This window comes from Macaca mulatta, chromosome 1 (genome assembly GCF_049350105.2).
Source record: "Macaca mulatta isolate MMU2019108-1 chromosome 1, T2T-MMU8v2.0, whole genome shotgun sequence".
Lineage (NCBI taxonomy): Eukaryota > Metazoa > Chordata > Mammalia > Primates > Cercopithecidae > Macaca > Macaca mulatta.
Window position 1 is genome coordinate 109,142,060 of NC_133406.1, and position 25,991 is coordinate 109,168,050.

Below are 25,991 nucleotides of genomic sequence, written 5' to 3' on the forward strand. Positions count from 1 at the left end.
ACGGTGAACCCTTCTCAAGTGCCCTGAAGCTAATTTGCATATGTTTATTTTCTGTGTTTCATTTTCAAACATCCCCCAGATTGTAATTTGCCATGATTTTATTTTTCAGTGACTTCATGCTCATTTACTGGTACACTGAAAGTTTAAATATCAAAGCATATATCTGTATGAATAGGTCGACCCTGTACACAAGTCATCATATGCAGCAAGGGTCAGACACTGCACACAGCCTGGGTGACAGCCCCATCAGTCCCTGGCTTAATGACGTGTTTGCATAATATGACTATACTAGAGAAAGTTGGCATAGTGGGACCATATTGCTGAACAAGAAGAATGTGCTGATTAGAAACAATCCAGGAGACATCCCTATCAAAGGTGAAAAGTGTTGTAGATGTATCAAAGATGAAATTCAGCAGGACCATAACCCGATGAGACTCATCAAAGTAGGAACCTGCCTTTAGAAAACTTCCTTTGAAATACCCGAATTCTTGAAAAAGTCCCTCAAATATTGATGTGTACTATTATCTGCAACTTGTGGAATTGAATCAAACTGTATTTAAAAAGGAGCATCTTTAATTTTCTCAGCCTTCATAGAAGAGGAAATGGAGACTGGTCATTGGAGGGCTCTTCTTCCTTCTACTTCTGCTGAAGGGTAACTTCTGATCTCAACTTCCTCAAACCTCTGATGAGCTGCTGCTGCTCGACTCTGAGGTGCATTGTTTTTTTGATGAGAGGCATCTCTAGGTACCATCCCTGACCTGGTCCTCATGCTGCCGAGGCTGTTGCTGTTGATCTGTGGTGAGTTGGACGACTTAGAGCAGGGTATGGGATGCATTCACGCTTGGGCTCTGCTTCCTGAAGGGCTGTAAGGACTTCTTAGGATGAAGGTTCTGTCAGGTAATGCTCAGGGATGCTCAGATCTCCACTTCCATTGAGGGCTCAGAGTCAGGCAAAAAGTTGTAGATACTTCAAAAAGCCAGAATTTTCAAAAAAACCTATCATTTCAGTTTTTGTGTCATAGGAGGTGTTCCCTGTCTGTCTTCCTGTCCATCAATAATTGTCTTTGTTCTTAGTGTTTTCAACAGCTGCCAAAAAAAAAAAAAAATCTACATAATAAATTGACCTCTGAATTCCTTGCCCTTCTTACTACCAACATTATTTCCTTTTATCCCTCTCTGACTCCCCATTCCCACAGTCAAACCTTAGAACTTATCATCCTATGACCCTTTGTTTTCAGTATACATCCCCCGCCGCCCCCAGTAAGTTGTGTTTCTAGCTCACTTTCTCTCGCACTCTATTTCCAACAATTACCCCAGGACTACTTTTCCATTATCAGTGACTACACTTCATGTGCTCACTTCTCATGGTACTCAGCTCAGATTCTGCAGCTCACCACACAACACTCCCTCGAGTACACCTTCATCTCTTTTCCCCCATAGCACTCTCAGGTTTACACGCCTTTATGCATGCTTCACTCCCAGGCATAAACAGCTGAATGGGATTTTCTTTTTAAACGCACAACCCTGTTGAATTATCCCCTTTTAAGTGTAGGACCCCTGAATCTCAGGTAGCCAGCAGCAATGCCAGGCAATTATCCTACATGTTCATAATCCATGTTGCTCCATGATCACTATTGAATACCTTATCCTGTCACCTCAAACTTCTCTGTTCACTCTCATTGTATAATCTTGCTTCATATTTCATTGAGAAAATAAAAGCAGTCAAAAGAAAACTCTCTCATCTTTCTGTTGCTGTCAACCTACTCAACTCTGCATTCACATACACTGCCTTCTCTTCCCCTACCACGAATATATTGCCCCTCATCCTGTTGATGACAAGACTCTCCACTTGTGCATTGGGCCCAAGACCCTCTTACTTTCTCAAAAACTTTGCTCCATCATCAATATGTTTCTTCAATCTAAATTATTCTCATAAGTATACAAACATGCTACAGTACCTTTTATTAAAAAAATATGTGAAATATTATTCACATATAACACAATTCACCATTTAAGCTATACAATCCAGTGGTTTTTAATTACAATCACCGAGTGGTGCAACTATTACCACAATCATTTTCGGAAAGTTTTCATCACCAAGAAATAACTCCATACCCACTAGGAGGCATCCCCAATTTTTTTTCCAACCCCCTCACCTATACTCACCGCTCTATCCAGTGGCCACAAGCAATCATTGTCTACTCTCTGTCTCTCTATATTTGTCTATTCTAGACACCCCCCCATATCTAACTGTAATTATATACCCATTGAGCAACATTTTCCTCATTCCTCCCTCCCCACTATTACCCAAGCTTCTTGTAACCACCATTCTGCCCTGTCCTTCTATGAAATCAACGTTTTTAGATTCCACATGAGTGAGAGAGTGCAGTACTTGTCTTCCTGTGCCTACCTCATTTCATTTAACATAATATCCTTCAGGCTAACCCATGTTGTTGTAAATGATAGGATTTCATTATTTTTATGGCTGAATAGTATTCCATCATGAATATATACTGCATTGTGTTTATCCATTAATTTTTTGATGAACATCTACATTGATGCTGTCTTGGCTATTGTGAATAGTGCTGCAATAAATGTGGGACTGCAGATGTCTCTTTAACATGCTGCTTTAATTTCCTCTGGATACGTGTCCAGTAGTGGGATGGCTGAACCATATGGCAGTTCCATTTTTTATATTTTAAGAGCCTTCATACTGTTTTCCATAATAGCTGTTCTAATTTACAGTCCCACCAACAGCACATGAAGATTCTCTTTTCTACACATCTTTGACAATACTAGTTATCTTTGGTCTTTTTGATTATAGTCATTCTCACAGGTATGGGGTAATATTTCATTGTGGTTTTGATTTGCATTTTTCTGATGATTAGTGATGTTGGGCATTTTTTAATACACTTGTTGGCCACTTGCATGTCTTCTTTTGAGAATTAGACCATTGTTAATAGGGTTGTTAGTATTGTTTGAGTTTTTATGTATTTTGGATATTAATTTTTCTCAGATTTTTTGACTGCAAGTACTTTTTCCTATTTTGTAGGTTGTCTGTTCACTCTGTTGATTATTTCCTTTACTATGCTGAAGCCTTTTGGTTGTGTGTAATCCCGTTTGTCTATTTTTGCTTTTATTGCTTTTGCTTTTGAGGTCCTAGCCAAAAAATCACCGCCAAAAACAGCGACATAGAGCTTTCCCCCATGTTTTCTCCTAGTAGTTTCAGTTCAGGGTCATACATTTAAGTCTTTCATCCATTTGGAGTTGATTTTTGTCTATGGTGAGAGATAAGAATCTAATTTCATTCTTCTGTAGGTGGATATCCAGTTTTCTTAACACTATTTAGTGATGTCACTGTCCTTTCCACATTATGCATTCTTAAAACCTTTGTTGAAAATCAGTGAGCTATAAATGTGTGGACTTATTTCTAGGCTCTCTATTCTGTTCCATTGGTCTGTGTGTCTGTTTTTATGCCTGTACCATGCTGTTTTGACTATTATAGGTTTGTAGATTATTAGAGTTTTGAAGTCAGGTTGTGTAATATCTCCAGCTTTTCTTTTCTTCAAGGTTGTTTGGCTATTCAGGGTTTTTTATTTGTTTGTTTGTTAGTTCCATACAAATTTTAGGATTGCTTTTTCTATTTCTGAAAACAATGTCATTGGTATTTTGATAGAGATTGCATTGAATCTGTAGATGATTCTGGGTAGTATTGATATTTTAACAATATTTATTCTTCCAATCCGTGAACATGTTATATCTTTCAATTTATTTGCATCTTCTTTAATTTCTTCATTAATGTTTTATAGTTTTCGCTATAGAGATATTTCATCTCCTTGGTTAAATTTATTCCTAAGTATTTTATTATTTTATAACTATTGTGAATGGGATTGTTTTCTTGATTTCTTTTGCAGGTAGTTCACTATTAGTATATAGAAACACTACTGATTTATATGTTTTGTCTGTCTATCTATCTATCTATCTATCTATCTATCTATCTATTATCCAGCAACTTCATCGGTGAAGTTGATGCCCAAATCAGTGACATAGAGCTTTATCATTTATTAGATGAAATTTTGTTGGTGAAGTCTTTAGAGTTTTCTACATATAAGATTATGTCATCTGCCAACAGGGACAATTTAACTTCTTCCTTCTCAATTTGGATGTCCTTTCTTTCTTTCTCTTGCCTAATACTTTAGGTAGGACTTCCATTATTATGTTAAATAGTAGTGGCCAAAGTGGACATCTTTGTCTTTTCTAGATTTTAGAGAAATGCTTTCAACTTTTCCCCATTCAGTATGATATTAGCTATAGACTTGTCATATATGACCTTTATTATGTTGAGGTACATTTCTTCTATACCTAATTTTCTGAGAGTTTTTAGCATAAATGGATGTTGAATTTTGTCAAATGCTTTTTGTGCATGTGTTGAGCATGTGATTTTTATTCTTGATTTTGTTAATGTGATGTATCATGTTTATTGATTTGCATGTTGAACCATTCTTTCATCCCTGAAATGAATCCCATTGATCATGGTAAATGAATTTTTTAAATGTTCTGTTGAATTTGGTTTGCTAGCATTTTGTTGAGAATTTGCACATCTATGTCCATCAGAAATATCAGCCTGTTCTTTTTGTTGTGTTTTTGTCTGGTTTTGGCATCAAAGTAATATTGGCCTCTACCTAGAATGAGTATGGAAGTGTTTTCTTCTTTTAATTTCTTTGAAATCGTTTGAGAGTAATTGGTATTAGTTCTTTAAATGTTTGGTAGAATTCAGCAATAAGCTATCAGGTCCTAGGTTCCTTTTTGATGGAAGACTTTTTATTACTGATTGAATTCCCTTAGTTGTTATTGGTCTGTTCAGATTTTTTATTTCTTCATAATTCAATCTTGAAGTTATATGTGTGCAGGAATTTATCTATTTCTTCTAAGGTACCAATTTCTTTGCATATAATTGTTCACAATAGTCTCTTATAATCCTTTACCCTTTATAATCTGTGATGTCAGCTGTGATGCCCCCTTTTTATCTCTGATTTTATTATTTGAATTTTATCTCCTTTTTCTTATTTAGTCTGACTAGTTTGTCAATTTTGTTTATCTTTTTTAAAAAACTGACTCATTTCATTGATCTTTTGTATTGTTTTTCTAGTCTCTATTTCATTTATTTCTGCCATAGTCTTTATTATTTCCTTCCTTCTACTAATTTTGGGCTGAATTTGTTCTTGTTTTTCTAGCTCCTTGAGGTGAAACGTTAGGTTACCTATTTTAGATCTTTCTTCTATTTTCGATGTAGGCATTCATTGCCATAAACTTCCCTTTTAGAATTGTTTTTGCTATATTTCATAGATTTTTGTATGTTGTGGTTCCATTTTTATTTGCCTCAAGAAATTTTAAAATTTCTTTTTAAATTATTTTTCATTGACTCATTGGTTCTTTGGGAGCATGATGTTCAATTTTCATGTATTTGTGAAGTTTCTGAAGTACCTTGTGTTATTGATTTCAAGTTTTATACCATTGTGGTCAGAAGATACTTCATATAATTTCAATCTTTTTAAATTTGTTAAGACATTTTGTTTCCTAAAATACAATCTATCCTTGAGAATGTTCCATGTGCAGATGAGAAAAATGTGAATTCTGCAGCTCTTGGGTGAAATGTTCTATAAATGTCCATTAGATCTATTTTGTCTACAGTGTAGTTTAAATTTGATATTTATGTGTTGATTTTCTTTCTGGATGATTTTCCATTGCTGAAAGTGGAGTGTTAAAGTCCCTTACTATTATTATATTGCAGTCTATATCTCCTTTTAGATCTAATAAAATTGCTTTGTATATTTGGGTGCTCTAGTGTTGGATGTATATATGTTTAAAATCGTTTATATCTTGTTGATGAATTCACCCCTTTGTCATTATACAATGGCCTTCTTTGCATCTTTTTATAGTTTTTGACTTAAATTCTATTATATCCGATATAAGCATAGCTATTCCTGTTCTCCATTTTCATGGTATTTCTTTTTCATCCTTTTACTTTCTGTCTATGTACGTCCTTACAGGTAGAGTTTCTTGCAGGCAGAATATAGTTGGGTTTTGTTTTTTAAAATCCATTCAGCCACTCTATATTTTTTAATTGAATAATTTAATCTATTTACATTCAAGGTTACTATAGATATGTACGGACTTACTCCTGACATTTTGTTGAGTGCTTTCTAATTGTTTTGTAGCTCTTTCATTCCTTTGTTTCTCTCTTGTTATTTATCTTTGTGTTTTGGTGGATTTTTTGAAGCACTAGGCTTTGATTCTTTTCTCTCTCCCATTTATGTGTCTGCTGTCAATTTTTTCTTTGCAGTTACCATGAGGCTTATATAAAAAATATTATAGTTATAATAGACTACTTTAAGCTGATAATAACTTAACTTTGGTCTAGACATTTTCCATTGCCCCCATAATTTATATTTTTGTTGCCTTATGTAACATATTTTATATTGTATACTTCTGAACAACTTATCACAGCTGTAGTTATTATTGACCATTTTCACTTTTAACCATCATACTAGAGATTTGAAATATTTACAAATCACCATTACAGTAATGAGATTTTCTGAATTTAATGATCAATTTACCTCTATCAGTTAATTGTATACCTTCACATGTTTTCATGGAGTAATTATTGTCCTTTCACTTCTGGTTGGAACACTCTCTTATGCAGTTACTTTAAGGCTTGTCTAATGGTCTTGAATTCCATCAGCTTTTGCTTGTGTGGGTGAGACTTTATTTCTCCTTCATTTCTGAAAGACATCTTTTCTGCGTATAGTATTCTTGCTGAAAGTTTTCTTCTTTCAGCACTTTGAATATATCATCTTATTCTTTCCTGGCCTGCATGATTTCTGGTGATAGATCTGATGATACTCTTATAGAAATTCTCTTACGTGTGACTTGATGTTTCTTCTGTGTTTAGAATTCTATTTCTACCTGACCTTTAACAATTTGTCTATAATGTACCTGGAGAGGACCTCTTTGGGTTAAATCTATTTGGGGATTTTTGAACTTCATGGATCTGGTTGTTCATATTCATCCCAAGACTTGAGTAGTTTACAACTACTAGTTTATCAAATATGCTTTCCATCACTTCCTCTATATCTTTTTCTTCTACTACTCTAATAATACAAATATTTGCTCACTTAATGGTGTCCCAAAAGTCCTGTAGGCTTTTTTCATTTAAAAAAAAATTTTCTTCAGCTATCTGAGGTACTTCAAAAGATCTGTATTCAAGTTTAGAAATTCTTCTTCTTGCCAGGAGCGGTGGCTCAAGCCTGTAATCCCAGCACTTTGGGAGGCCAAGACGGGCGGATCATGAGGTCAGGAGATCGAGACCATCCTGGCTAACACGGTGAAACCCCGTCTCTACTAAAAAATACAAAAAACTAGCCGGGCGAGGTGGCGGGCACCTGTAGTCCCAGCTATTCGGGAGGCTGAGGCAGGAGAATGGCGGGAACCCGGGAGGCGGAGCTTGTAGTGAGCTGAGATCCAGCCACAGCACTCCAGCCTGGGTGACAGAGCGAGACTCCGTCAAAAAAAAAAAAAAAAAAAAAAGAAAAAAGAAATTCTTCTTCTTTATCTGGTTTACTGTTGAAACTCTCAATTGTAATTTTTATTTCATGTGTTTAATTTTTTAGCTCTATGATTTCTGTTTGGATTATTTTCATGATAGCTATCTATTTTCAAATTTCCTCTTTAGGTCATAAATTGTTTTCCAGATTTTATTGAACTTTTCATCTGTATTCTCTTATAAGTCAGTGAGTTCCCTTAAGATTATAATTTTGAATTTTTTAGGCAATTAATAAATCTCCAGTTAGTTATTGGAAAATTATTTTGTTCTTTTAGTGGTGTCATGTTTCCTTGCTTTTTCACGTTTGTTGTGTTCCTGCTTTGACATTTGTGCATCTGGTGGAAGAGTCTCCTCTTTCAATTTTAGAGTAGCTTTTGTAAGAAAAGACTTTCACCTGCAGATTGATCCTAGGCCACCAATGGATCCTTAGTTGAGGAAGGTGCATTGGTTTGGTTCCAGGTGAGCATAGTAGTGTGGTCTCTGTGTAATTTCTTCAGCAGTAATCAATGTCAGCAATGCTTGTGTGTGCCTCAGTGTCCTAGACTGTAGGAGTTTCTGGGGGTAGTGGTTGGCAGGATAGATTGTTACAGTTCTCAGTGGCAAGAGCTTTAGGGATCTTCTTGTTCTTTTCCTCATAGACCCTCATACCTGAGAGGGTCTCTTTTGGTGTTCGTTCCCAGCATGGGTCACAGGCAGGCACGGTAGTACTGTGTTCCAGGGCACAGATGCTTGAGGTGGTTGTGGTCCTGCACTCATTGTCCTGCACACAGTGCCACTGCTGTGGCATCTGTGCCTGGATGTAGGTTCATTGTCTTAGGCATAGATGGACACAGCTCTTTCACCAAGGCAAAGAATGTGACTCTGAAGCACTCTCCAGTATCTCAGGCCCAGTGGGGAAGTCAAGGGGCAAGGTTGTAGCTGTGACTTTGATCCTGGGGGGTCAAGATACAGCACTGTTATGGCTCTAAGGATAAAGGGCTTTCCAAAGGCTCAGACACTGGGAAGCATATCACAAGTACAAATCAAATCCCAGAGTCAATGGACACAGTGGCAACTCAGGCACCAGGAGAGAGTGTATTACATAGTGGTGACTCTGGACCCTGGAGTGGTGGGACACAGTAGTGGCCCTGGCTCTATGATGCCAGGTGTAGTGACAGCAAAAATCCTGGAATGGTGATAGGATGCAGTTGTGGCTTCAGCTCTGGAGAGCAGGGAACAGGACAATATTGGGCTCACTCCCCCATATCACACCATCACACCAAGGAAATGGTGTGTGTCAGCAGCTCAGGCTTCAGAGGGCTAGTCCAGATCCAGGCAGGACACTTAGGTTGTTTGACCAGGAAGGGCAGAGTAATACAGATTGGCAGGTGCTGTGTTTCCCCAGGGGTGAGGTGCCAGGCTGGTTTTCACACCAAGGGGGCATGCAATTGGTCTGCTGGCTCAGCTGTGGCTTCCCTAGGGGCAGGATGCCCGACTGGATCATATGCCAAGGAGGCAAGCACATGGCTGGTTTTCTGGATAAGGCTTGACTTCCCCACTGGGCAAGACAGCCTGTTCCTTGGCAGGGCAGAGTGTCATGTGGACTCAAGTGACAGGATCACAGCTGTCTCCCTGAGCCTAGATTTTGAGTCCCTGGGGTTGGGGCACTGAAGCCACTAGGATGGAGAAAATTGAGTGCTTCCTAGACAGCTTGTTCCCCTGGGTTAGGATGCAGGGCAGCTTGGCTAGCAGATGGTGTACTACTGTGTGTAAGCATGATGCAATGATGGTGAAGCCTCAAGGATGAATAGACGCAGTGACTACTGCCCCCAAGAACAGAACACACTCTAGTAGTTGCTCTAGTTTCAAGATGGTGCTGTGCAGTAGTAGCTTGGGTTATGGATGGGAGGAGCCACAATATGGGCTCTTACTCTAGCATAATGCAGCCACATGAACTCCAGGCAGATTCCAAAACTGGACTTAGGGCCTGTGAGAACTGCAGGATACTCCAGCAACAAAGACTGCCAGTGTCCACAGATATAATGGGGGCTTCTGGGGTCTTCTTTACCTTTTGTTTTTGGGAAAAACCCCTTCTAGGCCTGAATCCCAGCCTGCATTCCAAGCTGATCCTGACTGAGGAGACAGGGTTGCAGAGGCAGGGTGTTCCTTTGCCTTCTTTATGTAGCCATCCTGAGTTTCTGTGCTCCGCAAGGTTTCTGCCACTCCCCTGCTATACATTTCAGTGCTCTCCTTTAGACACTCCAGTCAAAATGTAGTTGTTTCCTTATTGTTTCAGTGTATTTTAGGAGGCAAGGGGATGAGTAATAGACACCTCTAGTCAGCCATCTTGCCAACATCACCGACAATGTCTTTTCCCTTAAAATACTACAAATATGGCTTCCATTTACTACACCATTTTTCTGTCTCCCTTTATAAAGTTTTCAGTGCACCAGGTGTGGTGGCTCATGCCTGTAATCCCAGCACTTTGGGAGGCTGAGGCAGGAGGATCGCTTGACACCAGGTGTTTGAGACCAGCCTGGACAACATAGCAAGATCTCGTCTCTACAAAAGATAAAAAATAAAGATAAAAAATAAACAGTGTAGCATGGTGGCACATGCTTGTAGTCACAGCTACTTGGGAGGCTGAGGTAAGAGGATCACTTGAGCCCAGGAGGTTAAGTCTGCAGTGATCTGACCTCCAGCCTGAGTAACGGAGCAAGATCCTGTCTCAAAAAAATAAAATAAAGCAAAACATAAAGTTTTCAGTGAGTTGCTGTCTTTGCTTCACTTTCTTTCATTCTTTATTTAATATTTATTTTTAATTTACATTACATTAAGGTTTACTTTTTTGAAACACTGTCTATAATTTTTGACAAAGATTTAGAGCAACATAACCACCAGCAGAATCAAAATACAGGACGTTTTTATCCCTTCAAAAATTTCCTGGCTGGACGCAGTGGCTCAAGCCTGTAATCCCAGCACTTGGGGAGGCCTAGGCAGGTGGATCACCTGAGGTCAGGAGTTCAAGACCAGCGTGGTCAACATGGTGAAATTCCATCTCTACTAAAAATACAAAAATTAGCCAGGTGTGGTGGTCCATGCCTGTAGTCCTAGCTACTCGGGAGGCTGAGGCAGGAGAATTGCACGAACCTGGGAGGTAGAGGTTACAAATGAGCTGAGATCATGCCACTGCATTCCAGCCTGGGTGACAGAGTGAGACTCTGTCTCAATAAATAAATAAATAAATAAATAAATAAATAAATAAAAGAAAAAAATTTTCTTATGCCCTCAATCCCTTTTATAGTCAAATCTTCCCCCATTCCTAACCCCTGGTAAACTCGTCTAAGTCCTTGTAATTCTTCCTCACTCTTCCTTGTACCCACTTAAATCAGTCTTTCATTCTTACCATTCCATTGAATTGTTCTTGCACATAGCATCAACCATCTTTTTGTTGCTGCATCCAGGGGTCAATTTTAATTTTTTAATTTACTCAATTTCTCAGGGGCATTTGATCGCTCTTTTTTTGGAACTACTTTTCACTTGGCTTCTGGAATATCATATTCTGCTGGTTTTCTTTCTAATTCAGTATCTGTTGCTTTTCAGGTTCTTTGCTAAATTATTTAATTTTTTTAGAGTTAGGGTCTGACCCTGTTGCCCCAACTGAAGTGCAGTGGTATGGTCATGGCTCATTGCAGCCTTGAATTCCTGGTCTCAAGTGATGCACCTGCCTCAGCTCCATGAGTAGCTGGAACCAGAGACACATGCAACCACACTCAGCTAATTAAAACATTTTTTTGACTGGGTGTGGTGGCTCACATCTGTAATCCCAGCACTTTAGGAGGCCAAGGCAGGTGGATCACGTGAGGTCAGCAGTTCAGACCAAGCTGACCAACACGATGAAACCCAGTCTCTACTAAATTAAAAAAAAAAAAAATTAGCTGGTTGTGGTGGCACATGCCTGTAATCCCAGCTACTTAGGAGGCTGAGGCAGAAGAATCCCTTGAACCCGAGAGGTGGAGGATGCAGTGAGCCGAGATTGTGCCATTGCACTCTAGCTTGGGCAAGAAGAGTGAAACTCCATCCCCCTCAACAAACTTTTTTTTTTTTTTAAATAAATTTATTTTTTGCCGCCCAGGCTGGTCTCAAACTTCTGGCCTCAATCAATCCTCTCACCTCAGCCTTCCAAAGTGTTGGGATTACAGTCATAAGCCATGGCGTCTGGCTTGGATCCTTTGCTGACCTCAAAATGTTGGATATCCTCAAAGTTGATACCTAGACTTCATCCATACTCACTTCCCCAAATTATATAATTATGTCACCTCATGTGCCACTTAAAGCTTAAATGCAAGCTTATTTCTCTAGCTTTGGCCTCTCTTTTAAATACCTCTTACATTCTGGTATCTAATAGACATCTTAATAAACATCTTAAACTTAACATCAGGTGTTTAACAGGCATCTTAAACTCAAACAGATCTCTTGATCTTCCACCGTACTACCACCACCCCAAAACTTAACCTATTTTCCCCCACAACTTCTCCAATTCAGGAAATGTCACAACCATTCTTCCAGTTTCTGTGGCCAAAAATCTAAGAGTCATACTTAATTCTCCTCTCTCTCCTTTTGCACTTTCTATTTAATCCACAGCAATTCCTATTAATTCTACTTTTAGAATTTATACTAAAGTCTGACCATTTCATATCACCAGCACTGTCTAATCTGAACCACTATCTTTACTCCCCTACACTAAATTCCCACTAATGTTCTCCTTGCTTTTCTTGCACTTCTATACTGTTTTCCTCACGGTGTCAGAGTGATATTGTAAATTAAGCAAGAACTGTCCATAGTTCCCCATCACACCTAGAATGAAATCCAAAACTATTGCCAAGTCCATAAAGTGCCCATGACTGGATCCTTCCTATTTCTCAGACACCGATAACGACCCCCTGCCCCCTTACTTGGTCAGCTCCAGCCGCCCTTGCCTTCTCATTCCTCCTTGTACAAGCGTATTTCCTCCTCAGGATACTTGCATTTGATGTTTTCTCTGCCACAGATGCTCTTTCCCAAATATTCAGAAGACTTGTTTCCTGATTTCATTTAGGTTTTTACTGAGTCTATCTAAATCTATCTAAACAGTTAAGACCATCTAAAGATGCTCTGTATCTTATTTCTCTGCTTTATTTTTCTTAGAGCACCAATCACTCTCTGAAAGAATATTATATACTTATTTTTAAATTGGCTCTCTCCCACTGTACTATAAATTTCTTGACATCAAAGATCATCATTCATGTTCACTCCCATCACTCCAGGGCCATGCACAATGTCTGGCATACAGTGAGCACTTCAAATTATTTGTTGAATGGATAAATGTATAAAATATGATTTTATAGTACCTCCTATTGATTATTTTCTCTTACCTAAGGAACTAATTATTCAAGTAAACATTTAACCTAAGAAAAAGTAAGTGTCTCAAACCAAGCTTGGCTAAAATAGATGATAGTAATGACACAATATTTACTGAATAAGTAAATTCCAGGCACTAGTCTAAGCTCCTTAAGAATATCAGTTTATTTAAGCTTCACAAAAACTCTGTGAGGTAGGTGCTACTATTATCTACACTTTACAGACAAGGAAACTAAAGCACAGAGAGGTGAAACATTTCTCCCACAGTCACACAGCTTGTAAGAGGAAGAGCCAGTACTCAAATCTGTGTCATCCAGCTACAAAGCCTGCATTTTCCCCAGAATTATTTTTTCTTCATCATTGAGCCATAATATTATGGTCAAATCCTTTGGATAGAAGAGAATTTTTGGAGGAATTTGAATTCCTTTTCTGTACCTAAGCCTCCTTTGATCTGAAATTGGTAAACAAAGGGTCTCTATGCATTGAGTATGAGGCTTTGCACTCTCCTTGCCTGACTCTGTTGTTCCCACGAAACCGTCAATACAAAGCTGGACCCTCAAGACTTTTGAGAGGAGGAGGTGGGAGTGGGAATAAGGAACTTGAAGAGGGAGCTGCTAAGTAATTAGTAAAGACGCCACCTCCTAATCACAGACAACACAAGTCATTGGCAATTACTTTCTGATCATAAAAAAGAGCCATGTGTTGTTCTGTGGGTAGGTGCTCTGTGGGTGATGCAGAATATGGGGAAAGGAGCAGAGAGAAAGAAGAAAAGAAGCGGCGGTAAGATAAGGAGGGAGGAAGAGAAGATGAAAGAAGGAAGGGGAGAAGAGAGAACGAGGGAAGGAGGGAGGAAGAGAGAGATGCAGGGAAGGTACAAGGGATGGAGGGTGTGGTGCTGGGGAAGCTCTCGGAGGATTTAAACTTTGGAGATGTGTGGGATTTGCTGCTCTGTACTGATCTCTGCTGAATTCTCTCCCAGCTCCACTCTGTGAACCCGCCGGTGAGTTGCACTTCCTTTTCTTCTTCAAGGTCTGTGGGTATTTTGTTACTTAGGTCAGCACAGGAGGCCTGCGGATTGCTGTCTTAGCAGCCCCTTCCTGCCCAAAACATATCAGGGTGACAACTACTGAGGTGTACAAACAGCAGTGACTCCCTTGGGCCTGGGCTGCTCTGTCTTCACATCAGTCTCTGCACCTGACACATGTCTGCTCAGTGGGGTGAATAGGTCTTGCTCTGACCTTCTCAAGAACACAGTCTTATTTCTGGGAAGTCCCAGCACAGGGAGGGAGACACTGTTTGCACAAGGAAGGCAAAGGGTGCTGAAGATTCATGCTAGAAGCATCTCTGTCCTCCCAGCCTCAGGAGTTCCAATTCCCAGTTGTGCTCCTCGGCTGGGTGTATCACCATGGGTGATGAAGGAAATGCCGAAATCACGCATCCACGGAGAACATTAGAGTGAATCCTCCAGCCATGTGTGGAATGAAGTAGTACTGCTGCCTCCTTCCTATTTTTAGCTCTCCTCTGCAGCCACACCTGTTACCCCAACTCATTTTCTCTTTCGGACTCTGGTTTATGCAAACTTACTTCATTGCTCTGATCCTGACTCAAAGTCTTACCTTTACCAGAGGAGGAGAGTAGAGACTTCCTTTCCCCACCAAGGACTCTTCATTAGATCATGCTTAATGTTAAAAATGTAAAAATTGCTATCTTGTGCAGAAAATACTAGCCACAGAGTTAAAAGAGATTGTCCTGCCACCTCAAGAACATCGGCTGCAAGTGCAACTAGGGAACACAGGTTCTCAAGTACCCTAGCAATTCCTGTGACCAGAAAGATTCAGAGTCAGTCTAGCCGTCTAGGTTCCTTATCTAATGTTTGTCCAAGTCTAACTCACGACTTGTGTTAATACCATGCATGCCTTTTGTCTGGTCTCATCTTTACCCCTAAGCCCAAGTGCCCAATCCTAGCCTAAGCAGAAATCCAAAGCCATATCAAAGATGAGGAAACCAAGTTTCTCTCACCAGGTATTTTCCAGATAGTCTCTGCTATCTAAGAATTATCTGAAACAAGTTCTGAGCTGTAAGACTGAGTTCCAGACCCTTGCAATCCGTCCTGTCCAGTTTCCCACTTCATCACCACTCTAGCCTCATTGAGAATAGTGGGTTACAGATGCCCAAATACTAAATGCCCCCCCGCTTTTTCTTTCTGAGACAGAGTCTCACTCTATTGCCCAGGCTGAAGTGCAGTGGTGTGATCTCAGCTCACTGCTACCTCTGTCTCCTGGGTTCAAGTGATTCTCCTGCCTCAGCCTTGGGAGTAGCTGGAACTACAAACGCACGCCACCATGCCTGGCTAATTTTTGTATTTTTAGTAGAGACAAGGTTTTGCTGTGTTGGCCAGGCTGGTTTTGAACTCCTGACCTCAGGTGATCCACCAGCCTCAGCCTCCCAAAGTAGTGGGACCACAGCCATGAGCCACCACGCCTGGCCTAAATACCTTTTTATTTATTGCCCTGCTTAGCTCCAAGAGCTGTGCTACTGGTCAGTCTTCTGGGGACCACAGTTTTCCAAGGAAAGACAGTGACTCTAAGATATTCCATGCCTTAGGACAAAGCGAATATTCTGGTACTATGGATGGAACTGATGTTTAAAAGTTTCCAAAAAAAAAAAAATTTCAGCAGAAAAAAACTTAGAGATTACAGATATTGAACTAAGAATCACCCCTTACTAATCCAAAGCACTTGTCATTTTCTTCTGGTGAGGAAAGAAAGAAGTTTTGTCTTAGGGAAAGTATAATATTTTTCAAGAGGCAGAGGCTCTGAGGGTTGGATAAACAAATGTCCACACAACCCATATCTATTAGGTGTTGTGACATTTCTACGGGCTGCTGCAAACTGGGGAGATGAGGAGAGAGCAGAGCACAACTTTATCATCTTATCACCAGAAAAGAGCCCCAGGCCAGGAGCGGTGGCTCACCCCTGTACTTAGTACTTTGGGAGGCCAAGGCGGTAGGATCACTTCAGCCCAGGAGTTTGAGACTAGCCTGAGCAACAGAATAAGACCTTGTCTCTAAAAAATAAATAAATAAAATGAGCTGGGCTTGGTGGCATGTGTCTCTAGTCCCAGTTACTTGAGAGGCTGAGGTGAGATAACTGCTTGAGCCCAGGAAGTTGAGGTTGCAGTGAGCTGAGATAGCATCACTGAACTCTAGCCTGAGAGTCAGAACATGATCCTGTCTCAAAAAAAAAAAAAAAAAAAAAAAAAGAAAAAGAAAAAGAAAAGAGCCCCTAATATCCCAAAGGATTAAATTAGCTCTTTAGATCATGGTTTCTACAGAGGTTTGTAGAGAAGCTGTGTGGATGGTGGGTACTGGGCATTTCCAAGCAAATACACCCCATTGCTTCTAATGGAAACAGCAATAATAGGGGCAGGACAGAGTCAGCGATGAGGGGATTGGATTCTCCTATGTCTTTCCTGGACAGATCAACCCTGCAGGTCCCATATTCTGTTTTTGAAAAAGATAGTGTGGTTCTGAGATGCCAGGGGAAAGGGAACAGAAGAAGATAATGAATATGGCTTACAAGGATAAAAGAAGCATATTCACTTTGAATAAAACTTCAAGCTTCACCATCTCCAATGCCAACTCCAGTGACAGTCTTCAATATTATTGTACTGGCTTCAAGAAAGGTACTTTTGGTTTATGGATAGGAACTTCAAAAAATAATAAGATCCAAGTCAAAGGTAAGGGTTGCCTTCTGCAAGATAACACTGCACAGGGGCAGGATGTACCAGGCGTGAGCAGGGTGAGTTCATGGAAGACCCATGGGCCAGTGTGGGGAGGTGGAGGCTTGTGGAGTGGCCTGTGTGTCCAACTGGCTGTTTCTTTGAGTCTTGTTGGCAAGTGCTGTGACACAAAGTGCCTCTTACCAGAAACTCTGAACTCCATTAATCATTTGTGTTTAATTCCTCTCTCTAGGGCTGTTGTTGATAGTCAGCCCCTCCCATCCCACAGAGGGGAGCCCAGTGAACCTGACCTGTAAGATGCCCTCTCTACAGAGTTCAGATGCCCAGTTCCAGTTCTGCTTCTTCAGAGATGCCCAGGCCTTGGGCCCGGGCTGGAGCAGCTCTCCCAAGCTCCAGATCGCCAACATGTGGAAAGAAGACTCAGGGTCCTACTGGTGCGAGGCACAGACAATGGCATCCAAAGTCTTGAGGAGCTGGAGATCCCAGATAAATGTGCACAGTGAGTGTCAGTGGGGTCAGTCTGCCAGGATAGATAGGCTGAGAAGGACAGTGGCAAGAGGCTAATCCTCACTGTTATGGGTTATATCTCTGCAAGAGTAGGAGCTGTTTGAAAGATATTCCTGAGTTTCTCTCATTATTAGGATCCTTAAGGGATCTTCCCTTATTCAGTCTGTTTCCATTCAGGCAAACAGAGAGTATTTAGGAAACCCTTACTGTGTGTCTTCACCGTGCTGGAAGGTGTGGGGAGAAGAGCTGCATAATGTTTGGTCCCTGACTACACGAAGTTGATGCTCAGCCAGCACTCTGAATGACTAGGGTTAAATATGTGATGCTGCATTGTGTAGGACTGGCTGTTGACTACAGACAAGGGGGATAAAGGACTGAGGTACTCAGAGAAGGCTTTGCCGAAGGAATATGTAGAATAGGTTACCGGAGCAGGGTTTATGGAAGGGCAGTTGGAGCTTGATTTCCAAAAAATAGAAAGAAAAGAGTGCTTTGTAATTCATCTTGTTATTCCACGTCAGCGTTGACAATTCCAACATCCTCTGCCATTCTATCGTGCCATGAAGCAAATGTCTAATACTTCCAAAAGGCTGTGCTCTCCCACGCTTGCTAAAAACTCAATACTGGTGAAACTGGACCACCACCACCACAATAATCATTGAGCAGTTTATACATGGCAGTCCCTATCCTAGTGCTTCACAGATATTGTGTAATTGTGAACCCTCCAACTGCAGGAGATAACTGTCATTACCAGCAATCTTTTACATATGGGAAATTGTATCTCAGAGAAGTTGAGTAATTTGATCAAGCACACACAGCGAGTAAAAGAGTTGGAACCACTCTTCAAACGAGGCAGTTCGATTTACAATTTGGACTTATAATCACTTTACTATACTACTGTGCCTTGAAAAAATGAAAGTTTGAGAGATTAGGGTAGTGGAAGTCACACTGTTCTAAGGAGAGAGCTGATGCTACACCTTCTATAGTAATACTATGGTGTCTTTCTTATCCTATCACCATCACCCAATCAATCAGCAGACCCTTCCCCCTCACCCAAATTAAGCTATATATGTCATTGACTTCACTCATGCTCTTTGCTTTCAGGACTATCACATCTACTTACTGTCTTTGAAACTCTCCCTACTCAGGGTCTTCCTATGTCATCTTGTGTTCACACAGGGGTCCCTGTTGCTGATGTGAGCTTGGAGACTCAGCCCCCAGGAGGACAGGTGATGGAGGGAGACAGACTGGTCCTCATCTGCTCAGTTGCTATGGGGACAGGAGACATCACCTTCCTTTGGTACAAAGGGGCTATAGGTTTAAACCTTCAGACAAAGACCCAGCGTTCACTGACAGCAGAGTATGAGATTCCTACAGCGAGGGAGAGTGATGCTGAGCAATACTACTGTGTAGCTGAAAATGGCTATGGTCCCAGACCCAGTGGGCTGGTGAGCATCACTGTCAGAAGTAAGTTCCACTACCCTCCATTCAGCCAGCCAGTCACAAACTGGGCTCCACGTTTCCCTGGGGCACACAAAGTTTCCCTGGGGCATGCTGAGGAAGTTCAATGGGGCTGAGCATCGGTGGGCAGGGATTATGGGTTTGCTGCATTGTCAGAGACTGTCTCTTACAGTCTACTATCTCCCTCAGTCCCAGTGTCTCGTCCCATCCTCATGGTCAGGGCTCCCAGGGCCCAGGCTGTGGTGGGGGATGTGCTGAAGCTTCACTGTGAGGCCCTGAGAGGCTCTCATCCGATCCTGTACTGGTTTTATCACGAGGATGTCATCTTGGGGAGCAGCTCAGCCCCCTCTGGAGGAGGAGCCTCTTTCAACCTTTCCCTGACTGCAGAACATTCTGGAAACTACTCCTGTGAGGCCAACAATGGCCTGGGGGCCCAGCGCAGTGAGGAGGTGACACTCAACTTCACAGGTATAGCTCAGGCTATGGAACTGTGTTGGTCAATGTCTCCTTCCCAGCATCCTGGGAGAGTTTTGCTGGTTCCACTATGCTTCCGGGGGTGTGCCACCAATGGTGGGGCCTCTGTGTGAGGTGCTGTCATGAGTGATGTATCGGAGGGGCATAGAGAACTCAAGGTTGGGTGCCTGTCTTCTCTTTTCATAAATGTGATAAGCCACAAGTCCCCAGACAAATAAATAAATCGCCACTTGGAAGAGCAGACCTTGGGTAAAACCCACACCCAAGATGTCTGCTCTCTAAGCCCCAAGCCCTTCCTCTGAGCAGATCATGCACAGGTCTCTCCCTCTAGTGCCTACTGGGGCCAGAAGCAATCATCTTACCTCAGGAGTCATTGAGGGGCTCCTCGGCACCCTTGGTCCTGCCACTGTGGCCTTATTATTTTGCTACGGCCTCAAAAGAAAAATAGGTTAGTATTTAAAAGAGAGTGGCATTTTGTTACTGTGATCTTTGTTTTCACTGAAACTGTGACATGTATACCGCAAAAGATGTATATGCTGTTAACCACCTTGCCTGTGAATCTGCCAAAAACCCCAGCAGGTAGGAACAGTGCCTATTAACATAGTGTAACATTTTTGGTAAAGTTCTCCACCCCTCATGTGCTATCAATTGAGGTTCGAGTGATATTTTGTGCTTCTGTGATTTAACTTTTATACAAAAATGTAATGATTTGGCCAGGGGCAGTGGCTCACGCCTGTAATCCCGACACTTTGGGAGGCTGAGGTGGGCAGATCACGAGGTCAGGAGATCGAGACCATCCTGGCCAACATGGGGAAACCCCGTCTTTACTAAAAATACAAAAATTAGCTGGGTGTGGTGGTGCATGCCTGTAATCCCAGCTACTTGGGAGACTGAAGCAGAAGAATCACTTGAACCAAGCAGTCGGAGGCTGCAGTGAGCCGAGATTGCACACTGCACTCCAGCCTGGTGAAAGAGCAAGACTCTCTTTCAAACAAACAAACAAACGAACAAACAAACAAACAAACAAACAAATGTAACTATTTAAAATAATTTGCCACAGAAGAGAAATATGGTTAGCAGTTCCAGCTATCCTGACTATGTCCCAGTACTAAAGTCAGTGCATCAATTCTTAGTCACCTTCAAGTATTGTCACATGCTTTTTCTTCTCTCTGAAATGCACGTTCACATGTCCACATGTTCTACTTATTGCTGGAAATTTCTCAACTTTCCTCTGAAATGTCATTTTTTCCAAGAGGCTTTGCCTGGCCTGCACAGCCTGCAAATGTCCTCTCCCATTATGAGTTCCAAGTTATTTAGATTCACATGTTATTACGATTGGTAATTACATATTTATTTATATATTTAACCTTGGTCTCCTCTTCACTGAGGAAGTTGGAGACAGGGCAAGAGAGGACACTACGAGATTCTCATTTAAATTCCAAGCTTTTCTGACATCTTTGGGTACCTCACACCATCTATAGCATGGTTATGGCAGCACCTGCCTCCAAGGACTTTTGTCACAATAAGATTGGGTGGTGTGGTTGTAAAACAAAACCAAAACATATAATAAATGTACAAGTTTAGAGACTTGGGTCCCAGGTCCTAGATCTGGTACTAACTGGCTTTGGGAATCTCACTTAATTATTCAGGACTCGAGTCTCCGTCTGTGAAATGAAGGCTCTGGAAATGATTGCCAGGATGTCTGCTGGGCACACAGTGGCACCCGCAATGGGCATCTAAGCATGAGGCATATCCCTGTGCAGGGTGTATAAGAGCACTGACAGTGAGGGTTCTTCCATTTATGTGTATGCTCATTTGTTTGTTTTGCAGGAAGACGTTCAACCAGGGATCCACTCAGGTGAGGCCTGTTTTCGCTGTATGTGCCAATAATGCAGAAAAATCTATTTTAAAAATAGATTTAGATTTGTTCTCTCCTGAACTTTTTTTTCTGTTTTATTATACCCAGAACTCACTACTGAGTTCTCCTACTGGCAGCTTTGAACAATTCATCGTCACTTCCCTTCTTTTAGATTTCGTACATTAACGATTTTAAATCTTTTTGTCATTTTTCCTATTGTTCCCTTTCAATACCACTGCAGAATATTAAAATCACATTGCAGCTGGGCACGGTGGCTTGCACCTGTAATTCTAGCACTTTGGGAGGCTGAGGTGGGTGGATCACCTGAGCTCAGGACTCCAGACCACCCTGGGCAACATGGTGAAACCCCATCTGTACCAAAATACAAAAAATTAGCTGGGCATGGTGGTGCATGCCTGTAGTCTTAGCTACTCAGGAAGCTGAGGCAAGAGAATCCCTTGAGTTTGAGAGGTGGAGGTTGCAGTGAGCCAAGATGGCACCACTGCACTTTAGCCTGGGTGACAGAGCGAGACTCTGTCCCATAAATAAATAAATAAAAATAAAATCACATAGCTTTCACCAGGATCATGCATTCATTCAATCAGTCAACCAATATTTGAGGATCTGTAAGCCATTCCGTTGAGTGCTGAGAGGTGTGAAAATATAAAAAGCTCTTGAAAGTTTTAAAGTATTTTAGGATAGGTAAGATACGTGTACATTTCTGGAATGTAAGACAGACAGGAATAAACATACCGAACAGTTATTGGTGAAATTCTTTAGATGTTTAGAGGAGGAAAATATTTTTTTTAAATACTCCCATCTAGAGATACCAATGTTTAGTTGTCTTTTTAATATAATGTATTATCATTTATGCCAACAATAAACAGATTTTTTTTTTCAAATGAGAGTAGCACTCTTTCACTGGTATCTGCACAAGAAGGAGCATTTTCTTTTGCCCCTTCCTCAAGTTGCTTGTTCTGCCAAGCAAAGTGTTTTCCATCTGGAGTGAGTCAATATTTATTCGTTTAATATTTAGGGAGCACTCATGATGCAAACGACACTATTCTGGGAATGGGCAATACCATGCCTTACGCTCATGTGCTTGGTCTGCAGTGCCCCACAGCCTGTGCAGAGGGCCATGGCTCGTGCCACACTGCTGTGCCTTCTAGCTGCTCATTTCCCCATAACTCGGTATTCTGCTCAGGACCATTTGTCATAGGCTTCTCTCCTTCAGTGTGATATCTGCATTATCTGGGATGTAATTTCAGATAAGTAACATGTGTCTCTGTGTTTGCAGGAGCCTTCCCAGCCCTGTACCCCAAGAGTTCCCCTACCTCAACTCACCTACCCCAGGACAGCTACAGCCTACATATGAAAATGGTGAGCCTTTCCAAATGACCCAGGCCAAAGTTGGTACAGCAAGCTTGGGAAGTGACAATGGGATAACATCTGCTAGCCAGACCTGACTTTGCTGTGCCCCAGCCTCTACTACAAACAAATGACTTATCTGTCTTCATGGCTGTGACAGGTGGAAGGTATGGAGTAATTTTAAAGACAGGAATCAGGAGCTGTGTCATGAAGTCTCCTTCCTTCTCTTGCAGTGAATGTTGTAAGTGGGCGTGATGTTTATTCGTTGGTGTACTATAACCAGCCGGAGCAGGAATCAGCAGCAGGTGAGACACAGGGGAGTAAATTCCTCTCTAACTTTTGTCTTTCCTAGAACCAAGAGAACAATCAGTGGCTGTGCATGGCAGACAACAGCATTCCTCAGAGCAGAAGGCTGTGAGCATCACTGTGTATACTTAATGGCTGTCCTTGGGTCTGGAGCTACCTTGAGTAGAACCCAGAGCTAATGCTAAGGTTCTTTCTTTCCTCTAGGGCTGGGCTCTCAAATTTCTTAAATTATAGTCACTTAGAAAGAGCAAAAATCCCATTATGGCCTACCTCTTCCCAACCTCCCAACACAATGGAGGTAAAAACATGTAGTTAACAATAAGGTGTCATTGTAAGGCTTACATTTTATGCCTCACTCCCCAGTCATGTGGCAGCATCAGAGGTGATGGCTTCTGCCTGCCCTCTTTGAGTAGCCTGACACGCTCCTCATAACCCCAGCACAGCTGCCTAGCTGTTGCTTTTGTCCCATCCTACACATGGTCGGCCCAGAATAGCTGAGACGTATAAAGGCCCCTCCTGGCATAGGGGCTCTACTTACCTTCCCACCCCCAGGCTGCCAATTTTCCTCTGGCTACTAAGGGAATCATACTTGTGATAAACAGAAAAGCAAGACAGAAAATATTAATGGAAATCAATTAATGGGAAATAGATGGGAGAGGAAGAAGCTTTTCTTAACACAAGTTTAATGAAGGACTTTAAATGTAAGTGGAATGTCATAGCACTTGCCTTTTCTCCGCAGCAGAAACCCTGGGGACACATATGGAGGACCAGGTAAGAGTCTCTATTGTTCTCTTCTCCATGTTCTTTCTTTCTTCTGGGGACTGGTTCTCAAACTTCTTAAATTGTAGCCACTTAGAGCAAAAATCCCATGGTCTACCTCTTCTCTATCTCCCAATGCAATGGAGGTAAAAACATGTAGTTACAACAATAAAGGGTCATTGTACAAGGAAATTTTGGAGGCTTACCAATTCACTTACTTTAGCAATGCACACATGAATGATTTTTAGTTAAACTAGGGTGCATACCTAGTCTCAAAATTCTATTTATTGGAAAATCTTTATCCTACAATATTATTGAGCCATACATGCATCACTTTGTATTATAAGGTTAACCAAACAATCTACAGCAACTAAATTAATATTGAACAAACCTAAGTTCATAGTAATTTGTGTCACTAAAAATTAGCATTTGGTAAACTTTGAATAATTCAAGATATCGCTGATACAAAAATACTTCCTTAAAACTGCAGAAATTCCAACTCTGTGCATGTGTGCAAAAACAGTAGGTGCTTTGCAGTTTTGTCTAGTGTAGTGTGGCAGCCAAATATCTCAGGACAAAATTCAAATCCTTGGTAAACTCCAGTGACATGCTAAATTTAATTTATGAACATAAAATTCTGACAACCTTTTAAAAGATGACAGCCCATGGGGCTGCCTAACAATGGCCCATAAGAATGAGGAAAGGCATTGTATGTTTGCATCAGTTTGCAGCTTATCAGGATCATCTCTGTAGTCTGCCAGTGGGATACAGGCACTCTGAAAATGCTGGCCTTGGACCACAGTTTTTCAAGAGGCCCTGATTTTTGCATTGTGTGATGAGCCATGATAAGATGCATCCAAGCTGACTGGGGAAGAGGACCAGCGGAGGCATATTCTGCTTGTCTTCCCTGTTATAGTCCTAACCTTTGCTTCCAGGTTTCCTTAGACATCTATTCCAGGCTGAGGAAAGCAAACATTACGGATGTGGACTATGAAGACGCTATGTAAGGTTATGGAGGATTCTGCCCTTTGAAAACCATCCATGACCCCAAGCCTCAGACCTGATATGTTCTTCAGAGATCCTGGGGCATTAGCTTTCCAGTATACCTCTTCTGGATGCTATTCTCCGTGGCACTATTCCTTCATCTACTGATCTACTGTGAAGTGAAGTTGGCGCAGCCCTGAAGAAACTACCTAGGAGAACCAATAGACACAGGAGTGACAGGAACTTTGTTATCAGAACCAGATTCCTGCTGGCTCTTTTGAGAAAGGTCAACTTGTGCTCTTCTATTTACAAGAGAAAACAGGATGGAATAAAATAAATTAGGATCTTGGGGTGGAGGGACAGTGAAGCTTAGAGCACATGAACTCAAGGTCAGTGATTCTGCAGGACTTCACAGAGAGAGCTGTGACCATCATCATTCAGTCCAAGTGCGTTCTCTGCCCAGACAGCACAGAACTCCAGCCCTGCCACTTACATGGGTCATCGAGTTTCCACCTAAAATATGATTCTATTTATTTTGAGTCACTGTTACCAAATTAGAATTAAAACAAAGTTACATAAAAAGTTATTGTGATTACACTTAATTTTAGTCACATATTCTGTATATATAGGCCAACCTATACCACATCCAAAATTATGTATCTACTACAGCCCCTAGAAGCTTTATGAATACAGTGTGTCTTTTTTTATTCACAAAATTTTTGAAATCTTGGTAATATGGTTTGAAGTCTGTATCTTATTTTTTCTTTTTTAAATTTGAGACAGGGTCTCACTCTGTCACCCAATTTGGAATGCAGTGGCACAATCTCGCCTCACTGCAACCTCTGCCTCTCAGGCTCAAGCAAACCTCTGACCTCAGCCTCCTAAGTGGCTGGGACTACAGGCACATGCCACCAAACCTGGCTGATTTTCGTCTTATGTACAGACCAGATGTCACCATTTTGCCCAGACTGGTCTCAAACTCCTGGGCTCAAGCAATGTATTTTAATTTTAAAACAACCAGACACTCATTCTTATGAATGAATAAACATTTGGAGGTATATAAAGTAAAAAGTTAAAGTCTTTCCTGTAAGTTAACACAAATGTTTACTATTGCTAAAACCTTTACAGGTAGCTCTCTAGATAATTTTCGATTTTTGTGTACATACTTATACATACATGTAAGTATATAAACATTTAGAAGTATACCTATCTAACAAACCATCATGAAATATTTTCAAATAGATCTATTATACTATTTTAAAAGTCTCAATAGTAGTGTGTTATATAGATAAATCATAACTTTTTTCTTTTTTATTGTAGCAAAGATACATAACATAAAATTGATCATTTTAACCATGTTTAAGTGTACAGTTCAGTGGCATTAAGTACTATCATAATATATTTTAATCCTTCTCACCACTGGTGGACATTAAGGAGGTTCCAAAAAAATTCATATTATAAAAACAAAGTTCAAACAAATGTCTTTGTACAAGCATATTATGCACTCCTGCTGGACTATCTGAAGGATAAATTTGTAAATCTAGTATTGCTAGAT

The 25,991-nt window shown here is 41.0% G+C and overlaps 1 protein-coding gene across 14 annotated transcripts; it reads left to right on the plus strand.

Annotated features, from left to right (window-relative positions):
* Positions 1 to 300: 300 nt before the first annotated feature.
* Positions 301 to 25,018, plus strand: FCRL1 (Fc receptor like 1). Of its 14 annotated transcripts, none has more exons than XR_013396538.1 (11): positions 664 to 798; positions 13,961 to 13,981; positions 16,955 to 17,221; positions 18,406 to 18,693; positions 18,877 to 19,155; positions 19,493 to 19,609; positions 20,992 to 21,019; positions 22,317 to 22,399; positions 22,548 to 22,692; positions 23,433 to 23,464; positions 24,388 to 25,018. XR_013396538.1 is itself a non-coding variant. In XM_028827331.2 (11 exons), the coding sequence occupies exons 1-11, from the start codon at positions 768 to 770 to the stop codon at positions 24,457 to 24,459; spliced, it is 1,290 nt and encodes a 429-aa protein (XP_028683164.2). In that variant the 5' UTR covers positions 664 to 767; the 3' UTR covers positions 24,460 to 25,018. The 14 variants fall into 14 exon arrangements, 11 of the variants coding, with proteins under 11 accessions (XP_014968061.3, XP_077797843.1, XP_077797870.1 ...); XR_013396541.1 differs by having other exon boundaries at positions 23,436 to 23,464; positions 24,388 to 24,492; XM_028827331.2 differs by having other exon boundaries at positions 22,621 to 22,692.
* The last annotated feature ends 973 nt before the right edge of the window (positions 25,019 to 25,991 follow it).